This window comes from Balaenoptera ricei, chromosome 7, assembly GCF_028023285.1.
Source record: "Balaenoptera ricei isolate mBalRic1 chromosome 7, mBalRic1.hap2, whole genome shotgun sequence".
NCBI lineage: Eukaryota > Metazoa > Chordata > Mammalia > Artiodactyla > Balaenopteridae > Balaenoptera > Balaenoptera ricei.
The window spans coordinates 60,290,016-60,309,824 of NC_082645.1; the positions used below are offsets into that span (position 1 = coordinate 60,290,016).

The following is a 19,809-nucleotide window of genomic DNA, read 5'->3' on the forward strand; positions in this document are numbered from 1 at the left end:
TTTGCTAAAGCACAGTACACTCTGGTTTTGTTTTGTTTTGTGTTTTTAAATGGAATTCATTATTGACAAATCCCACCACTTAACTTCTTAAAGACCTGAATCCTACCAAACTCTACTACTGTTTCACTGTGGTCAAATTATTAAGACAAAGAGAAGCTCCTACTGGGAAGATAACAATAGAGATAACTCAGACTCAAAATAAACCTAAGACTATTTTGAAGTCCTAAACCAGCCCAAAAAGAACACCAAAGAAACTTCCCAAACCCACCGTCAAATAAAAGGCTGTGAGCCTGCAGCCAGCGGGTCTGCAGGGCTGGCATCCCTGCTGGCAGCTTCATAAAGGCCTGAAGATGACAACAGGAGAGCGTGTTTGTATATCCCACTGCTTCTAATAGAAGTGTCCTGGTTTTTCCTTTTTGTTTGATTTTCTACTCCAGGGACTACCCTGCTGGACAAGATTGCTTTTCCATTTGGCGGGGGAGAAGTCTGGCTCCACATTTTTTCACATTTCTATTGAGTATATTACAACCTCTCTACTGAGATAACCCAAGGGAATCTACCCACCTTATACAGACCGAAGAGTCCCAGGTCCCGGAGCACATTCAGGGCACTGACCCTGGGTCCTGTGGTGATCTCTCCAGCTACCTGCAGGCGAATCTTGACTATCTCCAGAGGGTTAGTAAAGATGACCTGAGAGCCACCAGCCTGCAGGCAAGAAAGGAGAGATAGAGCAGATTTCCAAATCAGCCCCACCGAAAGTACAGGCAAGAAAAATCCGGAGACGCCTCCACATTGTACCACTTTACGCTTCCCTCTTCATGGGGGAATGAGAGTCCGATGCTTTGGCCTATGCGGGAGGGGCTCACAGGGATGGCCCGAAACTCTGTCTCAAGCTTTGTTTCTATTTGAAATGTCAGGAGTGTTTCCCAGAGCAGTCTTTCCAGGGTTAACCCAGCCATATGCAAAATGGCAAAACTAATAAACTCATTTGGAAAACAAAAGTGAAGCCAGATGTGGCAGCACGAGAGCCAATGAAAGGGAAAGAGATGGTAGAAGATTGATTGGTATCTTTTAGCAAGCTGGAGCTAAAACTCGGATCTACAACAGTTTCTTTCCTCTTCTTAGCAAGCGTTCTCCTTAGCTCAGCCACCTGCTTCTGCTTCACTGGACTGCAGAGCAATCAACACAGAGGTGTTTCTGCCCCACAGAGGTGCCTTAAGTCAAAGGGGAAAAGTCTCCTCTGGTTCAAATTCTAAAATGTACTATCCTGAACAAAACTCTGAGACAGATCTACAACTACACCCACACAAAAGAAGATAATTTGGAAGGACAATTGCAGTATCATTTCAAGACCAAACCAGAAACACTGTTCAAAGACAGAGCTGGGAAATGGAACATCTAGTTACCATGAGAACGAGAGGGCAAATCAAAGCCACACTCCACACTCTCTAGCGGTGGGTGACTGACAGAGATATTTAAATTTGGCTAATGAAAGTGTATTTGCACCTGAAATCTGTTAACTAGTTGGGGGGGGGGAATGTTTAACAAAACTGCTACCAACTCCTTTTTTGGTTTCTGTGAGAAAGAAAAAAAGTGTTTATGTGTATGTGTGTACATATGGATATATAAAAATAAATAAAAATTTAAAAACATAAATATATATACATCTCCATTCATGAAGTGAAAAAAATCTCATTTGCACATCTTCATCTCAAGTGTAGCTGTTTACATTATATAATCAGAACCACATTCGTATAATCATATTACATTATATAATCATAACTTCACTGTAATAGCATGTCACATGTGAAACAGGAAACGGGTACCTCACTGGTGATTCTAACTCCACAGGTATGGGTGGACTACAAACAACACCCATAGAACTCACGAGCAGGGGCTTCCCTGGTGGTGCAGTGGTTAAGAATCCGCCTGCCAATGCAGGGGACACGGGTTCAAGCCCTGGTCCAGGAGGATCCCACATGCCGCGGAGCAACTGAGCCCGTGCACCACAACTACTGAGCCTGCGCTCTAGAGCTTGCGAGCCACAACTACTGAGCCCACGTGTCACAACTACTGAAGCCCACGCGCCTAGAGCCCATGCTCCACAACAAGAGAAGCCACTGCAATGAGAAGCCTGTGCACCACAACAAAGAGCAGCCCGCACTCACCGCAACCAGAGAAAGCCCATGTGCGGCAATGAAAACCCAACGCAGCCAAAAATAAATAAAATAAATTTATAAAAATTAAAACAAAAAGTTATAAAAAAAAAAATACTCACAAGCAACATTCAATGCCACTTCAGTACTCTACCTTCACCCACATTCCCGTTCATTTTTCTAAAACCCACAGCCCTCCCAGACCCCCTTTTCCAAGGGGGAGCAACAAGTCCCAGCCCATTCTCCTAACTGGCCAGGGGCTATAAACCAACTAAATACTCCTGTTCCAATCCTCATCCCTTATTCCTATCAACATCCACAACTGCCAACACTGACACAAGATTCCTTTCCTCTTTGTGAGACACTTACTGTCTTGGATTCCTCAGGGCCCTAATCCTCTTTTTGTCCACCAAGCACAGAGGGTGCAGCAATTTGCTGTCTCTCTGTGGACTTCCTGCGACTCCCAACTCGACACAATCCAGACCACTGGCACACAGGCCCCTGAATGACGACTGACCCAATTTTACATGTTGGTTTGCCTGTGTTTCTCTCTCTTTTAATCTAGGGCACTGTCCGCAGGAGGAAGTATTTCAATGTTTCAATCGAAGCAAACAATACTTTCAAAAGGATTGCTGGGTGAAAAATTATGTCAAAATGATAATCCAAGTAATTGCTCCCTGTAGCTAGCATTAAAGACCAAACCAATCGAAAAAGTTTACTACTTCCCTGAAATCTCTTGTTTAAATAATTGTTGCAAAGGCTATCTTTGGGAAAATGTGCTTTATGTTCTAAACTAAAGCAGATTAAATGAAAAAAAGAAACAATTTTTATTATAATCCCCCAAATTTGCCACCACCAGATGATGTCAACCCCTGGGCGTGACTCATTAAACATGGACGTTATGTTTAAATAAATACAAAGTTCTTTCATGTTTTTAACAATTAGTAAATTATAACATCCTGCAGAGCAGGAATACTCCAACTAGCACTCCCCCCAGCCACAGCTCCCTCCTCCTCCCCCCTCTCTCACAGACTCTTTTGGAAATAACTGCCAGTTTACTGAGGTTTGTATTTCTTTAACAATTCTTCAAATTTCTTTCTACGGGTACATGTAATAGGCTTTCAATTAAAACAGTACAACTAAAAGAAGGAAACACAAACACATTAACCATTGCATGCTTTGAAGATCTGTTACCCAGCACATTTACTAAGTCCCAGCAACGCACTGGAAACAACCACAAAACTAAACATATATATATATATGAAATATGACAAATAAGTGTGTAAACAATGAAACAATGACAGTATGATCAAGGCACACACTGTGAGTTTATTTCACACCTATGCATGTACTCTACTATGATTGAAGGAGAAAATTTCTACCAATTTCATAGTCTGTATATGCTCTTAAAATTAATAATCATTTTTAAGAACTTTATGATAGGGGCTTCCCTGGTGGCGCAGCGGTTGAGAATCTGCCTGCCAATGCAGGGGACATGGGTTTGAGCCCTGGTCTGGGAAGATCCCACATGCCGCGGAGCAACTAGGCCTGTGAGCCACAACTACTGAGCCTGAGCATCTGGAGCCTGTGCTCCACAACGAGAGAGGCTGAGATAGTGAGAGGCCCGTGCACCGCGATGAAGAATGGCCCCCGCTTGCCACAACTAGAGAAAGCCCTCACACAGAAACAAAGACCCAACACAGCCAAAAATAAAAATAAATAAAATAAAATAAAAATGGTACTAGAAATTAATAGGCATTAAAAAAAAAAAAAAAAAGGAACTTTATGATAGACCTAGGAATATGTAGACAAATACTATTCCAGATGAAATGGAACAAGACCCCGTGGGGCACTCCTAGGTACAAATCCTTTCTGGGTCCCCTGTTTCTAGTTTGTAGGAAATAGGCTTCATTCAGCCTCTTTGACCTTCCCTTAGTTCCAAAGGGCAGATTCAAACAGTTGCTTTTCAGGGAAGGGAGGGAACACAGAAACAAAGCAGGAGCAGTCAAGAAACAATAGTGCAGCCATGGGGCAGGGTCCTGGTGCCTCCTCAAGGAATATACGTAACAAAATACCTTTGAGTTCTTCTGCAGGAACTAAGGTCCCTACCCAGGTGGAGGACGGTAACTTCAGGTTGAGCACAGGATTCCTGGAACACCGCCTGGTTACCTCACCACCAAACAATCAGAAGAAAGGTACACAGTGGAAGATGAGGAAGACTGTGACCCCCTCCCCAAATGATTCTCCCTTTAAAAACTTTCATGGTTGAGCAGAATCTTTGAAGTTGGTTTTTGGACAGGAGTCCGCCTTCTGCCCAGACTGCCGGCCTCCTAAAGCAACCTTTCCTTTTCCAACCAACACTTACTTGCCTCTCAAGTACTGGCTTTCAAGAGGCGAGCAGCTGAATCTGAATTCAGTAACAGAAACACTGAGTAATAAAGACTGCTATCCAATTTGTCTAAAACTTTGGATATTTTATAACACTTGAAGGAAAACATACAAGGCAAATACAGACTGTCCTTTTTTAAACGCTGAGGTTAACCACTCTCATACATATTAAACTGGGAACAGGGGGCAGGGGGAATAAGATCTGCAATTAATTCAATCACTCTGGTAGGGAATGTAGTGACAAAGAATGAGGATTATGATGTTATCACATCCTTAACTTTTTCCCCTCTGAGAAACAAACACACCAGGAAAATATCATTTCTCCTCTATATTAAGATGCTACTGATTGTAAGTGATATCATGAATTTAATAACAGCTTTCCACAGGGAAAAAACTAAATATAATCACTGAATATACAGAATTTCAGAAATGTTAAATTGTGAAATAAAAATATAGTAACTTTTCAATAAAAGAATTACCTGTATTTTTACAAATATGCTAATGTTTGCTATTTTAAAAAGCAATAAAATTAAACAGAAAAAAAATTTTAAATGCCCATAAGTAAACAGTTAAGTAGAAATAATTATATGCTCTTAATCAGGCAATAAGATTAGGTAATAAAATCATGCCAAGTGTCATAAACAGAACATAAAGTATTAGGTACCCATTGATTACAAATATATCAAAATTTACCTAAGTTTATCAAAACCAGAATAGCTTAGAGATGAAAACATTGGTTGCTCCCCTGGAAGGAGAAATAAATAGCTAGGAGAAAGAATTTGCAAAGCATATGCTATTATATCTTTTGAATTCTGAATCATATGAATGTATTAACTATTCAAAAACAAAAAACAAAACAAAAAAAAAAAACAAAACAAAAAACAACCCCCCCACGAGCACCACAAATAAGAAACAGAACTGGCCTTAGAAACAATGACTCTTTTTACAGAGTAGGTCCTCTTTCACACATTCTTCCCCATGGTAAACTTGGTAATTCATACACTTTAAATGAATTTTTAAAAACTAGTTAGCACTAGTTATCTGTGGATCCAAAACTTTTAAAAGGCTTATCAACATACACATATATGAACATCAAAAAAATCTAACCAATTAAAGCTAGTGATCTGAAATAACAGACACCAAGATAAATAAAATTTCAGGTTAAAGCATGATGATACGCAACTATGACATAAATATATGTGGACGTTTAATGTGTGTGCATATGTATGTGTGTTCACGTAAGTATGCAAGCATAAAGTTGAGACCACACTGGTTCCTGGGGATGGGAGTTGGAGAAACTATTTCCAAACAGCTCTTTACAGAGATGTGCAAGCTCAGCTTGCCAAGGAAGACATGGCTTAGGGAGCTGGCTAGCTACCAACTGTGGCTCCCAGGATTAGTAAATGCACCAACTAACAAGTGGACCTCTTGCTGCACCTATACGGGCATGGGTATGGGTGTGTGTGTGTGCCCATGTGCACATACAGGCCAAAGACAGAAGAGTAGAAAGATTCCAGGTTTGGAAGGCTGTTGACCTATATGGTCGTTAACTTTGTAACCTTAGATAGGTCATAAGCTTTCCATTTCTTGGCTTTCTAATATGACAACAGAGATTCCAACAACCTCACGGAGTTCTTGTGCACTAACCTAAGGTGAGAGCGTTACGCAGATTGAAAGCAAGATACCAAGGGAAGGGATTTGTTCTCCAGGAGGTATGTTCATACAGGGCTATGAAAACACCTGCAGCATAATGGGGTTACATCAGTCCTCTGGTGAGCAATAAATACATTTTGAGTTTTATGACTTATCCATTCAGAAGTATCTACTCCCTGAAAGAGGTAATGTGATCAGTCAGGTAAGTGCTCTGGCTAAGTTTAACAACATAAAAACCAGAGAGATGATTAGAAAATACATGTAGGTCAGTCCCTTTAGACTTTTAAACTTTCTGCTTTGTTGACTCAGAAAGACATTAAATTTTTTCCCACTTAGGTTTATGAATGTGTCTAAGAAACTCCACATCATCTTTTTCTTTTATAAAACCGACACAGAGACTATTAAGATAATTAATAGGCAAGTCACAGCCTGGGAAAAATACTCATAACACATACACCTGACAAAGGACTGTATCCATGATTTATAAAGAACTCCTACAAATCAATAACAAAATATGAATAACCTAATAAAAATAGGCAGAAGACTGGAACAGATACTTCACTGAAAAAGATGTAAAAAGCCAATAAACACATGAAAGGATGCTCAATATCTTTAGGCATCAGGGAAATGCAAATTAAAACCACAGCAAGATATCACTTCACACCAAGCAGAATGACTAAAACAAAAAGACTAAAAATATCAAACATTGTTGAGGATGTGGAGTAACTGGAATATTTGTACACTGCTGATGAGACTGTAGAATGGTCCACCCACTTCAAAGAACCAACGGGCAGTTTCTTTTAAATTGAACATACATCTACCCTAGTCTACTCTTAGTCACCCAAGAAAAATGAAAACATATGTTGACAAAAATACTTGTACAAGAATGTTTATAACAACCTTATTTGTAATAGATAAAAACTGGAAACAACCCAAATGTCCATCAATAGAAGAATGGACAAGCAAATTGTAGTTAATTCATACCATGGAATAATGCTCAGTAAAATTAAAAACAAACAAACAAAAAAAACCAATACTGATACCCACACAATAACAAGGATGACTCTTGAAAACACTCTGTTAAGCTAGAGAGGCAGACCATAAAAGAATGCATTTCATGCGAGTCTGTTGATATGAAATCCAAGAAGAAACAAAACTGTTGACAGAAATCAGAACAGTGGCTGCCTAGGGGAGGGGAGGAATGATTGACTGGAAAGAGGCATGAATTAATTTTCTGGGGTGAAATGTTCTTTATCTCACTCTTGAGTGGTGATTTCATGGGTGTATACAATTGTTAAAACTCATTAAGCTGACAGCTAAGTTTTTTTAATACATTAATTATACCTAATAACATATATATGTATATATATTCAGATATATGCTAAATTTCTATGATATATATCTATGTAATATTTTAAAAAAAGAAAGAAAAGCCACTACAAAGTTGAATGGGCTCATCTAGATTTATTTTGACACATGGAGAAGGCCTTGATTTGATTCCCTAAGACAGCATTATAGAACAAAAGGAGTTGGTCTTTTCTTTAAAATCAAAATATTTGGGAGTACATGAAAACTGCAGCATATATTAGCTGTGTGATTTTGGGTGAGAGTTAGCTGAGCTTCTGTTTCTCATCTACCCATTTTATAGGAGATGGTAATAGTGCATGTTAAAGTAATTGGAAAAATTCTAAGTTGATAAAGTATTGATATTATTCCTGTACACAACAGATATCATAATTAAACACTCAATTATATATATATATTTTTTAATAAATTTATTTATTTTCATTTATTATTTTTGGCTGTGTTGGGTCTTTGTGGCTACCCACGGGCTTTCTCTAGTTGCAGCGAGCAGGGACTACTCTTCATTGCGGTGCACAGGCTTCTCATTGCGGTGGCTTCTCTTGTTGCGGAGTACGGGCTCTAGAGCACGTGGGGTTCAGTAGATGCAGCTCGTGGGCTCTAGAGCACAGGCTCAGTAGTTGTGGTACACGGGCTTAGTTGCTCCACGGCATGTGGGATCTTCCCGGACCAGGACTCGAACCCATTTCCCCTGCACTGGCAGGCGGATTCTTAACCACTGCGCCACTAGGGAAGCCCTAAACACTCAATTATATTTATGTCTGATATGGACATGTAATATATGTATGTGTAACATATATGTATACATTTATACATATATAAAGGGAGACTTTCTAATAGAAAAATGAAAACATATGGCCTGATAAGAATGGCTTAACTATGAGAACAATGAGAAAAATTATTTGAAACCTACTGTTACATATACATTACTCATAAGCATCCATAACAGATATTTACTGAGTAACTGTATCCACATGCATACACTCTTATCCCATCCCCACCTAAAGAAGGGTGGAGAAATTATTCAATCTAAAGTTCAAGTTATAGATACAACAACAACAAAAAAACGTATCACATCTAAGTCATAAATTCTGAACTATTAAGTCTTTTTTGAGAAGATTTTAATACAGATATAAAATAAGTTTGGTTAATGCTCCCAATGAAGATTTAAAATTTGAAAACGCACACTCTGTTTATAATTCTCTGTTTATAATCCCAAAGGTTATATCTATTTCCAAAGTGAGAAGCTCTACTGTGATTTTCTGCTGCCCTTAGAAAGTGAGAGCTGCTTGCTTGCATTTCTAATCGGGAAGTCAGAGCCAACAAAACTTCCATCTGGTTTAAAAAATAATGTGCATCATATGGTCACCTTATCTATGATAAAGGAGGAAAGAATATACAATGGAGAAAAGACAGCCTCTTCAGTAAGTGGTGCCAGGAAAACTGGACAGCTCCATGTAAAAGAATGAAATTAGAAAACTCCCTAATACCATACACAAAAATAAACTCAAAATGGATTAAAGACCTAAATGTAAGGCCAGACACTATAAAACTCTTAGAGGAAAACACAGGCAGAACACTCTATGACATACATCACAGCAAGATCCTTTTTGACCCACCTCCTAGAGAAATGGAAATAAAAACAAAAATAAACAAATGGGACCTAATGAAACTTAAAAGCTTTTGCACAGCAAAGGAAACCATAAACAAGACAAAAAGACAACCCTCAGAGTGGGAGAAAATATTTGCAAACCAAGCAACTGACAAAGGATTAATCCCCAAAATTTACAAGCAGCTCATGCAGCTCAATATCAAAAAAACAAACAACCGAATCCAAAAATGGGCAGAAGACCTAAATAGACATTTCTCCAAAGAAGACATACAGGTTGCCAACAAACACGTGAAAGGTTGCTCAACATCACTAATCATTAGAGAAATGCAAGACAAAACCACAATGAGGTATCACCTCACACCAGTCAGAATGGCCATCATCAAAAAATCTACAAACAATAAATGCTGGAGAGGGTGTCGGGAAAAGGGAACCCTCTTGCACTGTTGGTGGGAATGTAAACTGATACAGCCGCTATGGAGAACAGTATGAAGGTTCCTTAAAAAACGAAAAATAGAACTACCATATGACCCAGCAATCCCACTACTGGGTATATACCCTGAGAAAACCATAATTCAAAAAGAGACATGTACCACAATGTTCATTGCAGCACTATTTACAATAGCCAGGACATGGAAGCATCCTAAGTGTCCATCGACAGATGAATGGATAAAGAAGATGTGGCACATGTATACAATGGAATATTACTCAGCCATAAAAAGAAACGAAATTGAGTTATTTGTAGTGAGGTGGATGGACCTAGAGTCTGTCATACAGAGTGAAGTTAAGTCAGAAAGAGAAAAACAAATACCGTATGCTAACACATATATATGGAATCTAAAAAAAAAAAAAAAAGGTTATGAAGAACCTAGGGGCAGGACAGGAATAAAGACGCAGACGTAGAGAATGGACTTGAGGACACCGGGAGGGGGAAGGGTAAACTGGGACAAAGTGAGAGAGTAGCACTGACATATATACACCACCAAATGTAAAACAGATAGCTAGTGGGAAGCAGCTGCATAGCACAGGGAGATCAGCTCGGTACTTTGTGACCACCTAGAGGGGTGGGATAGGGAGAGTGGGAGGGAGACGCAAGAGGGAGGCGATATGGGGATATATGTATACGTAGAGCTGATTCACTTTGTTATACAGCAGAAACTAACACAACATTGTAAAGCAACTATACTCCTATAAAGATGTTAAAAAATATATATAATGTGCATGCATGCGTGTGTGTGTGTGTGTGTGTGTGTGTGTATGTCTGTTCATGCACAAAAGCACGTCTATAAAAGCATTAGGAGGAAATATACTGAAATGTTGACAATGAAAAATAAAACTTTCATTTGGTAATATCTCTGCTCAAAGCAAAACACCGGAAAAAATTAAGGTTAAAAATTTGTGTGAAAGATCAAAGACCTAAATGTAAGATCTAAAACTATAAAATCCTTAGAAGAAAATAGAGGTATAAATCTTCATGATCTTGGATTAGGCAAGGACTTCTTAGATATGACACAAAAAGCACAAGCAACAAGAGAAAATATAGATAAGTTGGACTTCATTAAAATCAAAGTCCAGTTCTTCAAAGGACACAGTCAAGAAAGTGAAAAGTATTTGCAAATCACGTATCTGGTAAGGTACACTAAATATATACAGAACTCTTGTGTGTATACAGAATACACTAAATACATATAGAACTCTTACAATTCAATAATAAAAGACGAACAACCCAGCTAAAACATGGGCAAATATTCTGAATAGATTGTTCTCCAAAGATAAACAAATGCCAGTACATTCATGAAAAGATGCTCAACACTGTCAGTCATTAGATCACAGTAAGATACCACTTCATACCACTAGGATGGCTATAATGAAAAGACAGATAATAATAAGTATTGGCAAGAATGTGGAGAAATCAGAACCCCCATACATTGCTGGTAGGATTGTAAAATGGTTCAGCCACTTTGGAAAACAATCTGGCAGTTCCTCAAAATACTAGTTAGAGTTACCATATGACCCACCAATTCCACTCCTAGGTATATACACAAGAGAAATGAAAACATATGTCCACAAAACTTCTTACATCAATGTTCACAGCAGCATTATTCATAATAGCCAAAAGGTGGAAACAACCCACGTGTTCAACAACTGATGAATGGATTAAAAAAATGTGGTATTATCTATACAATGAAATATTATTCAGCAATAAAAAAGGCCTGAAATACTGATACATACTACAATGTGAATGAACCTTGAAAACGTTACACTAAGTGAAAGAAGCCAGACACAAAAGGCCATATATTGTTTGATTCCATTTATATGAAATGTCCAGAAATGGTGAATCTATAAAGACAGAAAGTTTACGAGTAGTAGCCTAAGACTTGATGGGGAGAGGGTGGGAAAATTGGAAGGCAATAGCTAAAGGGTACTAGGTTTCTTTTGGGGATGAGAATGCTCTAAAATTGACTATGGTGATAGTTGCACAGCTCTGTGAATATACTCAAAACTGCTGAATTGTACACTTTAAGTGTGGGGAATTGTATGATATGTGAACTCTATCTCAATAAAGCTGTTATTTTAAATTTTTTTCCTGAAACATAGCAAGCATTCGATGAATGAGAGAATGAATGAAAGACTGAACGAATGGAAACATAAACCAAGTATGAAGGAATACAGATTTAGAGACAGAAGTGGTTTGAATCTCAATTTTTCCATTTACTAAGTGCTTGATTTCACTGAGCTTTTAGTTTCTTTGACTCTAGCTGGGAATAATAATGAGATAATGCCTATAAAGTGTTCAGTCCAGTGCAAGATGCTCAAGAAACGGTAGCTATTATTACAATGAATTATAATCATAAGCACGTATTTTCTTTGGTGACATGTAGAAATGAAGCAAATCAGGATAAGGAATTCTACTTTCAAATTACCACAGTGGAATATGATTAGATTTAAGATAAGGTTTTATCTGGTGAGAATGGTCAGAACTACCCTTTTTCTATGAGACATAAACATTTCCTAAGTCTAGTTCCTTGCACAGGAAGAAACTCTAAATCCTTCTCAGCCTTGACAGCTTGTTGGATGAGAATGAATAAATGGAAGAAAGAATGAATGAAAACATACCAAATATGAGTCAATAGAGATTTGGAGACAAAAGTGGTTTGACTCTCAACTTTGCCATTCACTAAGTGCTAGATATCTCTCAGGTTTTATTTTCTTCAACTCCAATTGGGAATAATAATGAGAGAATGCCTATAAAATGTTCAGCCCAGTAAGAAAAGTCCCTACCGCTCACTAGCATTCTAGCAGATTGGAGCTACAGTAAAAGCAAAAACCAGCATCAATGATAATAGTAATATTGTAGTTAAGTTGAGTGGTAGGCTCATGGATGCTCATTTTATTATAACTTTTGGTTTATATAATGTGTTCTCTTTTGCATATATCTAATATCGCATACTTTTAAAAACAGATCACAAAATAAAACAAACAACAAAAAAACACATAATGCTTAAGGACTGGATATTTTCATTCCTTGGTCACCTCAATGATCTAGTTAGTGTACATCATTTTTCCTAAAGGACGGCACAGTCATTTACAGAGCAGTAGAATTTCCCTCCCATATGTAGGGAACTCAAGACCCCAGTCCTAGCTGATTCTTCTGCTATGGAAAAAAAATCTATAAAGTCAATACTAACTGCTCAGTTTGAGCCATTTCTTCTCAATTAATCTGCATTAGGTCAACACATTAGGTATTGGGTTGGCAAAAAGGTTTGTTCAGTTTTCTCCGTAAGATGGCTCCAGTAGCACTTAGTTGCCTCTAACTTCATTCAAAATAATTTTCTTAGATTGTATGTGACAGCTGTCATTATCAGCATGCATTTAAAAAAAGACTTATCAAAATTGGTGAATTTTTGTGTAGGCATTTTAATATTGAAGGTGGAAGAAAAAAAGCAACATTTTCGGCCTACTATGCTTTATTTATTATTTCAAGAAAGGTAAAAACGTAACCGAAACGCAAAAAGAGATTTGTGCAGTGTATAAGAAGGTGCTGTGACTGACTGAATGTGTCAAAAGTGGTTTGCAAAGTTTCGTGCTGGAGATTTCTCTCTGGACGATGCGCCATGGTCGGGTAGAGCAGTTGAAGTGGATAGTGATCAAATCGAGACACTGAGAACAATCAACGTTATACCACGGGGGAGATAGCCGACATACTAAAAATAACCAAATCAAGCGCTGAAAATCATTTGCACCAGCTTGGTTATGTTAATCGCTTTGATGTTTGGGTTCCATGTAAGTTAAGCGAAAAAAACCTTCTTGACTGTATTTCCACATGTAGTTCTCTACTTAAACGTAATGAAAACGTTCGTTTTTAAAACAAATTGTGATGGGTGATGAAAAGTGGATACTGTACAATAATGTGGAATGGAAAAGATTGTGGGGCAAGCAAAATGAACCCACCAGTCACACCAAAGGACAGTCTTCATCCAAAGAAGGTGATGTTGTGTATATGGTGGGATTGGGAGTCCTCTATTATGAGCTCCTTCTGGAAAACCAAATGATTAATTCCAACATGTACTGCTCCCAATTAGACCAACTGAAAGCAGCACTCGACAAAAAGCATCCAGAATTAGTCAACAGAAAAAGCATAATCTTCCATCAGGATAACGCAAGACCATATGTTTCTTTGATGATCAGGCTGGGACCACCAACTGGTACAGCTTGGCTGGGAAGTTCTGATTCATCCGCCGTATTCACACACATTGCACCTTCAGACTTCCATTTATTTAGGTCTTTATAAAATTCTCTTAATGGAAAAAATTTCAATTCCCCGGAAGACTGTAAAAGGCACCTGGAACAGTTCTTTGCTCAAAAAGATAAAAAGTTTTGGGAAGATGGAATCATGAAGTTGCCTGAAAAACGGCAGAAGGTAGTGGAACAAAAGGGTGAATTCGTTGTTCAATAAAGTTCTTGGTGAAAATGAAAAACGTGTCTTTTATTTTTACTTAAAAATCGAAGGGACTTTTTTGCCAACCCAATACATCTTTAAAATGGAGTGATGTTTGGAAGAACAGCTGTACTCCTCTCACCTGGTGGCACTGACAGCATTCAGCCAAACACCCACAGGACACTCCACATTCTATCACCACCCGTACCCAGGATCCTGAGGGTTGGGTTCTCCTGATCAGCCTCATGGGCAGCCACTCTTCCTAGTGTTTATCTGGTGGCTGCTTACCATGTTTTGTTCAGCAAAAAGAGTATTCCTATATCCCACAGTGCCTGATATTCTATCGGTAGAGACTCATCCTTTTCGTTTAAGGTTATTCTCTGTTGAAATATGTAGACTTTTGGGAGAAGTAGCAGATTGTTCTTTAACAATCATTTATACTGTAGTGTGATCGAATTCATCAGTAGAAACTCAATAATTACACATTTTCTTTCCTCCCTGAAATGAAGAGATGTAGAGGAAAGAGGGAAGCAGAAAGTGTTTGTGGTGAAGAACTGCATACAACCTAATTATCCTCCTAGAGCCCAACCTGTTTTTCACGCTGTCAATTTCCAGCTAGACAATCCATCAAAGGGTCCAGAAATGAGTCATGCTTAAGGAAGAGATTTAGACTGTCAGCACAACCCTCGAGGCACCCCAGACTTCAAGAGAAATTCCCAAAGTTCAAACCTAGAAACAGGGTCAATACCTAGGAAGAACAAAGGAACCAAATACCTGATTATAATTTAACCACTTAGGTCACATGTCAGACAAGGGAACAAGTCAGGTTCATGAGCAAAAACCTCTGGATATGACAAATGGAAACAAATAATTAGCTACATGGAACACAGAGAGCATGACTTGTAAGATTTCTGACAAATGTACACACGTGTTGCGGCAAAGCTGAGTTAGGAAATTTCTTAACCAAATTAAAACTAAAACCACTGAGATAAAGAATATTTATGATATGCAATGGTTCTTTCATTAGAAGAGAAACACTTACAGCATCTAATTGGGGTAAAGGAAGAGGAGAGGGACTTCCCTGGTGGCGCAGTGGTTAAGAATCCACCTGCCAATGCAGGGGACACGGGTTCGAGCCCTGGTCCGGGAAGATCCCACATGCTGCGGAGCAACTAAGCCCGTGCGCCACAACTACTGAGCCCGTATGCTGCAACTACTGAAGCCTACGTGCTGAGAGCCTGTGCTCCGCAATGAGAAGCCCATGCACCGCAATGAAGGGTAGCCCCCACTCGCCGCAACTAGAGAAAGCCCGTGTGTAGCAACGAAGACCCAACGCAGACAAAAATAAAAAGATAAATAAATAAATAAATTTATTTAAAAAAAAAAAAAAACAAAGGGAAGAGGAGAAACAACAGTAAGAACTAAGCAAAGGTCTTAGTCTATGTCCATTATTTGTCCTCCATGAAAAAAGTTAGCCAAAGACATGAGTTTTCTCCCTGAGAATGCACTTGGACATGTGTGCAGGTATAGCGGCAAATGCACATAAGTACACACGCGCGCGCGCATGCACACACACACAAAGGGAGTGCGCCAAGCTACCTCTTCCATGAGAACTTTGGTTGCAGAAAGATGAGGACCCAGGTATGTGCCAGGCTGACAAATATCATGAAGGAGAATCCAGAGCACCCTCTCTCTCTGACCCTCAGGGAATCTTCTCTGAATTAAAAGCTGCAAAGGTCACTGACCTCATCACCTCAGGTTCCACAAGCAACTGAGAAGGGTTTAGCCAAGACTGTCAGCTAAGTCAACTGGAAGTCATTAAGGGTTTCAGGGACAAAATGGACTAAATAAATCTTTAAAAAAATCATGTACTACCAAATGTGAAAGGAACACCACACATAAGATGAGTTGAGCTGCAAACTTAGATTTGAGAATTGGTCTAAATCCAATGTCATGCTCACACTTTAAAGACAGAATCTCTGAGTTCAGAATTGTCAATAGCTTCAACATAGTTATGGTTGTTTGCTCTGGTCCCTAAAAGGAGGAAAATTATAATTATACCACAGTGGCTTACTCAATCCTACACCTAAAAAACAAGGGCCCAATTAATCAGTCACCTCACACTTATTTTAAAGTTCCAGTCAATATAAATATAGGGTAACTCTACCCACTACTCTGTTTTCTGTGGTATTTAAAAAGAAACAGAATTAGAACTCTAAAAAGTGTAAAAGGTAATGCTTTAGGAGCTTCTAAGAATACTACGTCTACAAAAATACTACCTCTTTTCTGCCTCAAAACCAGTGAGATTATGCAATGAAATTTAAAAAATCATTCCTTATGATCACTGAGAAAATCTGCTTAGAGTCCCTTGAGTTCAGGGGGCATGTCACTCAGATAGTATATCCAGTGTGCAAAAATCCTAAGGAACATATTTGCCATGAGAAATCATCAGTATTAATACTTACACAACCTCCAGCAAGGACTTCTGCTAAAAGTGGAATGGAGCCATCTCTCCTGGTAAATTTGTCCCGGACAAAATCATTGACCTAATTAGAAAGACAACATCAGTTAACCAGAATTCCCAATCATTACCTTTAGTGGTACATTACTGGTTTTCCCAAATCAGCAAAATATTTGTCTCATATAAAATTTAAAATTAGCAAATGACTACAAATAAGTTTAAAATTTTACAAGTGCCTTAATAGTGTGCTAGTCTTACCAGCATCAGTTTTCATTTTTGGCTTAATGATAACCTAAACAAATGACAAAAATTCAATGAGAAAGAAACTTACAGTCAGTTTAATGGCCTTTTCTGGAGCAACCCCTATAAGTTGTGGTATCAGACCTAGGTAAACAGAGAGAATTGTTAGCGGTATAGATGCACTAGACGTGAATACACAAGCCCAGCAAGGTGGTTTTCCCCATATTATTTACCCATCAAACATTTTAGGGTTTTTATTAAAATGGGAAAAGTGGCTTATCCTAAAAACTATGCATATGTATATAATAATTATTCATGTCAAAACAATGTTATACTTCTTGAGGCTATAAATCCTTTTCTTAAGCATGCCTCCTTTAAAGCCTGGTTATCTAACACCTCCCAAAAAGTATGAGGAAGGAATGGAACCCATGGATCTTGTCTACTCCCAGAACACTGCCGATAGCAATGAAACCAGATTCCCTCCCTGTACAACCAACAACGTACTAACGTACATAGATGCTTTAGAGAAGCCAATGCTGTATGCTTGGAAAAGCTCTGCAAAGTTTCCTGTTAAGTAGACCCAGATTTTGCCACAAATGATGCTACCTGCGTAATAGCATACAGTGGCTTGGCTATTACGGAAAACCAACTCCCATCATCTTCTCTTTACAGAAACCCAGAATTCAGTATTTAAAATTCTTTCATTTATTTAAAAGAAAGCCAAAACTGCAAAGAAAAATGCAGTTTTAAGTAACATTTAATGGGTATCTTCTACAAGCAAAAACAGCCCATTGTTAGCCTATTTGCTAATATATGTCAAACTTAAGACATTTCAAAAGAATTCTCCTAAAACAAAGGAAATCATTATTCTTAGAAAGTTAAATTTTCCAGGCTGGCTGCAAAAGAAAAAATATATAAACAACTCAACATCTGTAGCTATTCATAGGGCTCAACTTTCTAAAGCACACAGATTATCCAAATCGTTAAAATACATTTTTTGCATACATCTTTTAAAGATGCTAACAATAAACATACTATATCCTTTAAATCACCCAGCCAAGGGGAAGTTATGTATGTGTTTGCATGCTCGCTGCTGATCTTAAGCCTACTTTGAGGATACTGCTGAGTGATTTTCTACAAGTTGAGAGCCAGCAAATAATCGTACATACAGCCTACTGTCAGTCAAACTGAATTATCAGTGACAAACACAAATCTGCACACACCTTTAATGGGTAGCAAACTGATTTAAAAGAATAAATCAGCAGATGGCAGTCTTAACTTTCTAACTCTCATGATTATCAGGCCCTATTACTTTTAATCTGACTCCCATACAACCGTGTCAGCATGTGTATTTGTTTTACTACTTGCCTCAATAAGGCTCACGGAATTTTAATAAAGTGCTGATTTATGTCATTTTATCATTGTTGCCTATAAAGAAATTTAGGCTGATCTGTCAACAATTTTGCCAATCATCTGACAAAATAATGGACCACTTCTAAGCAATATATGACAATCTCAACAATCACAGTGTTCAGATACAGGACTCCTACAATCTCTCACTTAAAGGACTGATTTTACCAGCTCACATTCTGAATCAAGCTAATGATCCCTCCACACCCTCCACCCCCAACTTGCTATATTGGACCCATTTAATTAACATGACATCTCTCCCAAATGAAATCTTCTGTAAGCATCCATCCATTGAGAAGGCTAAACTGTGCGGTGTATATCTAGGTTCCTTCTCTTTTAAAGTATACCAAGGAGGAAGAAAGATTCTTACTCAACAGAGAAAGATTGGAGATGTCAAAGAAGAAACCCACCGTAGCGCCACTTAACCCTCAGATTCCCTATTAAATAAAATCTAGATATGCAGTGTTTAATATAAGTCTAAAACAAGCACTCACATGCACAGATCTGCATTCTAACATGCACACCTCTTCCCATGGAGTAAATGTCATACAGCTAGAATTTAGACGGGCTAGAGTTCTGCATATCTGAATAAAATTCATCACATTCTTTCTCAGGAGCAGGGTATTGAGCCTAGTTTGATTCCAGAACAACTCTTTTCTCTTGTTCTATACACAATGCCAAAAATGAACATCCTCACGACCCTCTCCTTCAAGTATAAGTATATTAGAACTACATTTTCACTTGAGTATCTGCACATAATGCCAATCAGAAGTGTTTTTCCTCCTGGCCATGAGCATAAAGCTTTGCTCAGGCCCAGTTTTTCTTTCCGAGGAAGAAGTTCTAAGCCAAACAGTTCAGCAGAGCTCAGAATGAGCTCAGGATTAATGGGACTGTGTGTGCAAACAAACAAGTACAGTAAATTACATAAATGCCCTGGAATTGAGCATGTAGAGAGTTTTTCAAAGAATTCCAAGTGGCGCCCAAAGGGATTAAAAAATTAATCTCCCTCCCAAAGGAAACCCTAAATTCTAATGTGAAAACATGTACATGAAAGTCTCCCTCTCCCAAGAGAACAAGTTCCTACAAAGCCGATGGGGGTGGGGAGAATTCTGCACGGGGCTTGCTGCCTCTGGTGCCGACAGCAGTGTGCTCAGCTTCGAGTTGGTGGTAACATTCCCTGCAAAAGAAAATCTCTCTGCTTCCACTCAGTGCCTCTGAAGTACAGGGAGAAAGGAGCAAGAATGAGACTTGGAGCAAAAAGGTTTTCTTTTCTTTCTTTCTTTTTTTTTTTTTTTTTTACCTTCAGATGACTCACTGGAAAAGACTTACGAATGGTCTCCTTGGAAGAGACAAAAACATGCAATATCTCTTTCAGTTGAAACAAACAGAGTGTAAACTCACCTTCAAGTGGCAGCCTGGTTTCTATTTCACAGAGGAGAGACACATTTCTCCTCTCTAATTCTTTGAGAAAAGAAGCTCTCTATTTCTTAGCTGTCAGCCTCGTACTCCACCTGCAGACATGTGCCTTAGTTTGTAAGAGCATGGTGACCACCATAGACCCATGCTGGGGAAAACGCAGGCTTTAGATTGC

At 38.5% G+C, this 19,809-nt stretch overlaps 1 protein-coding gene across 2 annotated transcripts in view; it reads right to left on the minus strand.

Moving 5' to 3' along the window:
- The window catches only part of SLC25A12 (solute carrier family 25 member 12), a 181,889-nt gene that overhangs the window by 6,282 nt on the left and 155,798 nt on the right, over positions 1-19,809 (minus strand). For both annotated transcript variants that reach the window (XM_059928093.1, XM_059928094.1), the window contains exons 12-14: positions 16,900-16,952; positions 16,573-16,653; positions 565-705 (exon numbers count right to left, since the gene is read on the minus strand). In XM_059928093.1, coding sequence (XP_059784076.1) covers positions 565-705; positions 16,573-16,653; positions 16,900-16,952 — 275 coding nt within the window. The remainder of the gene's footprint in view (positions 1-564; positions 706-16,572; positions 16,654-16,899; positions 16,953-19,809) is intronic.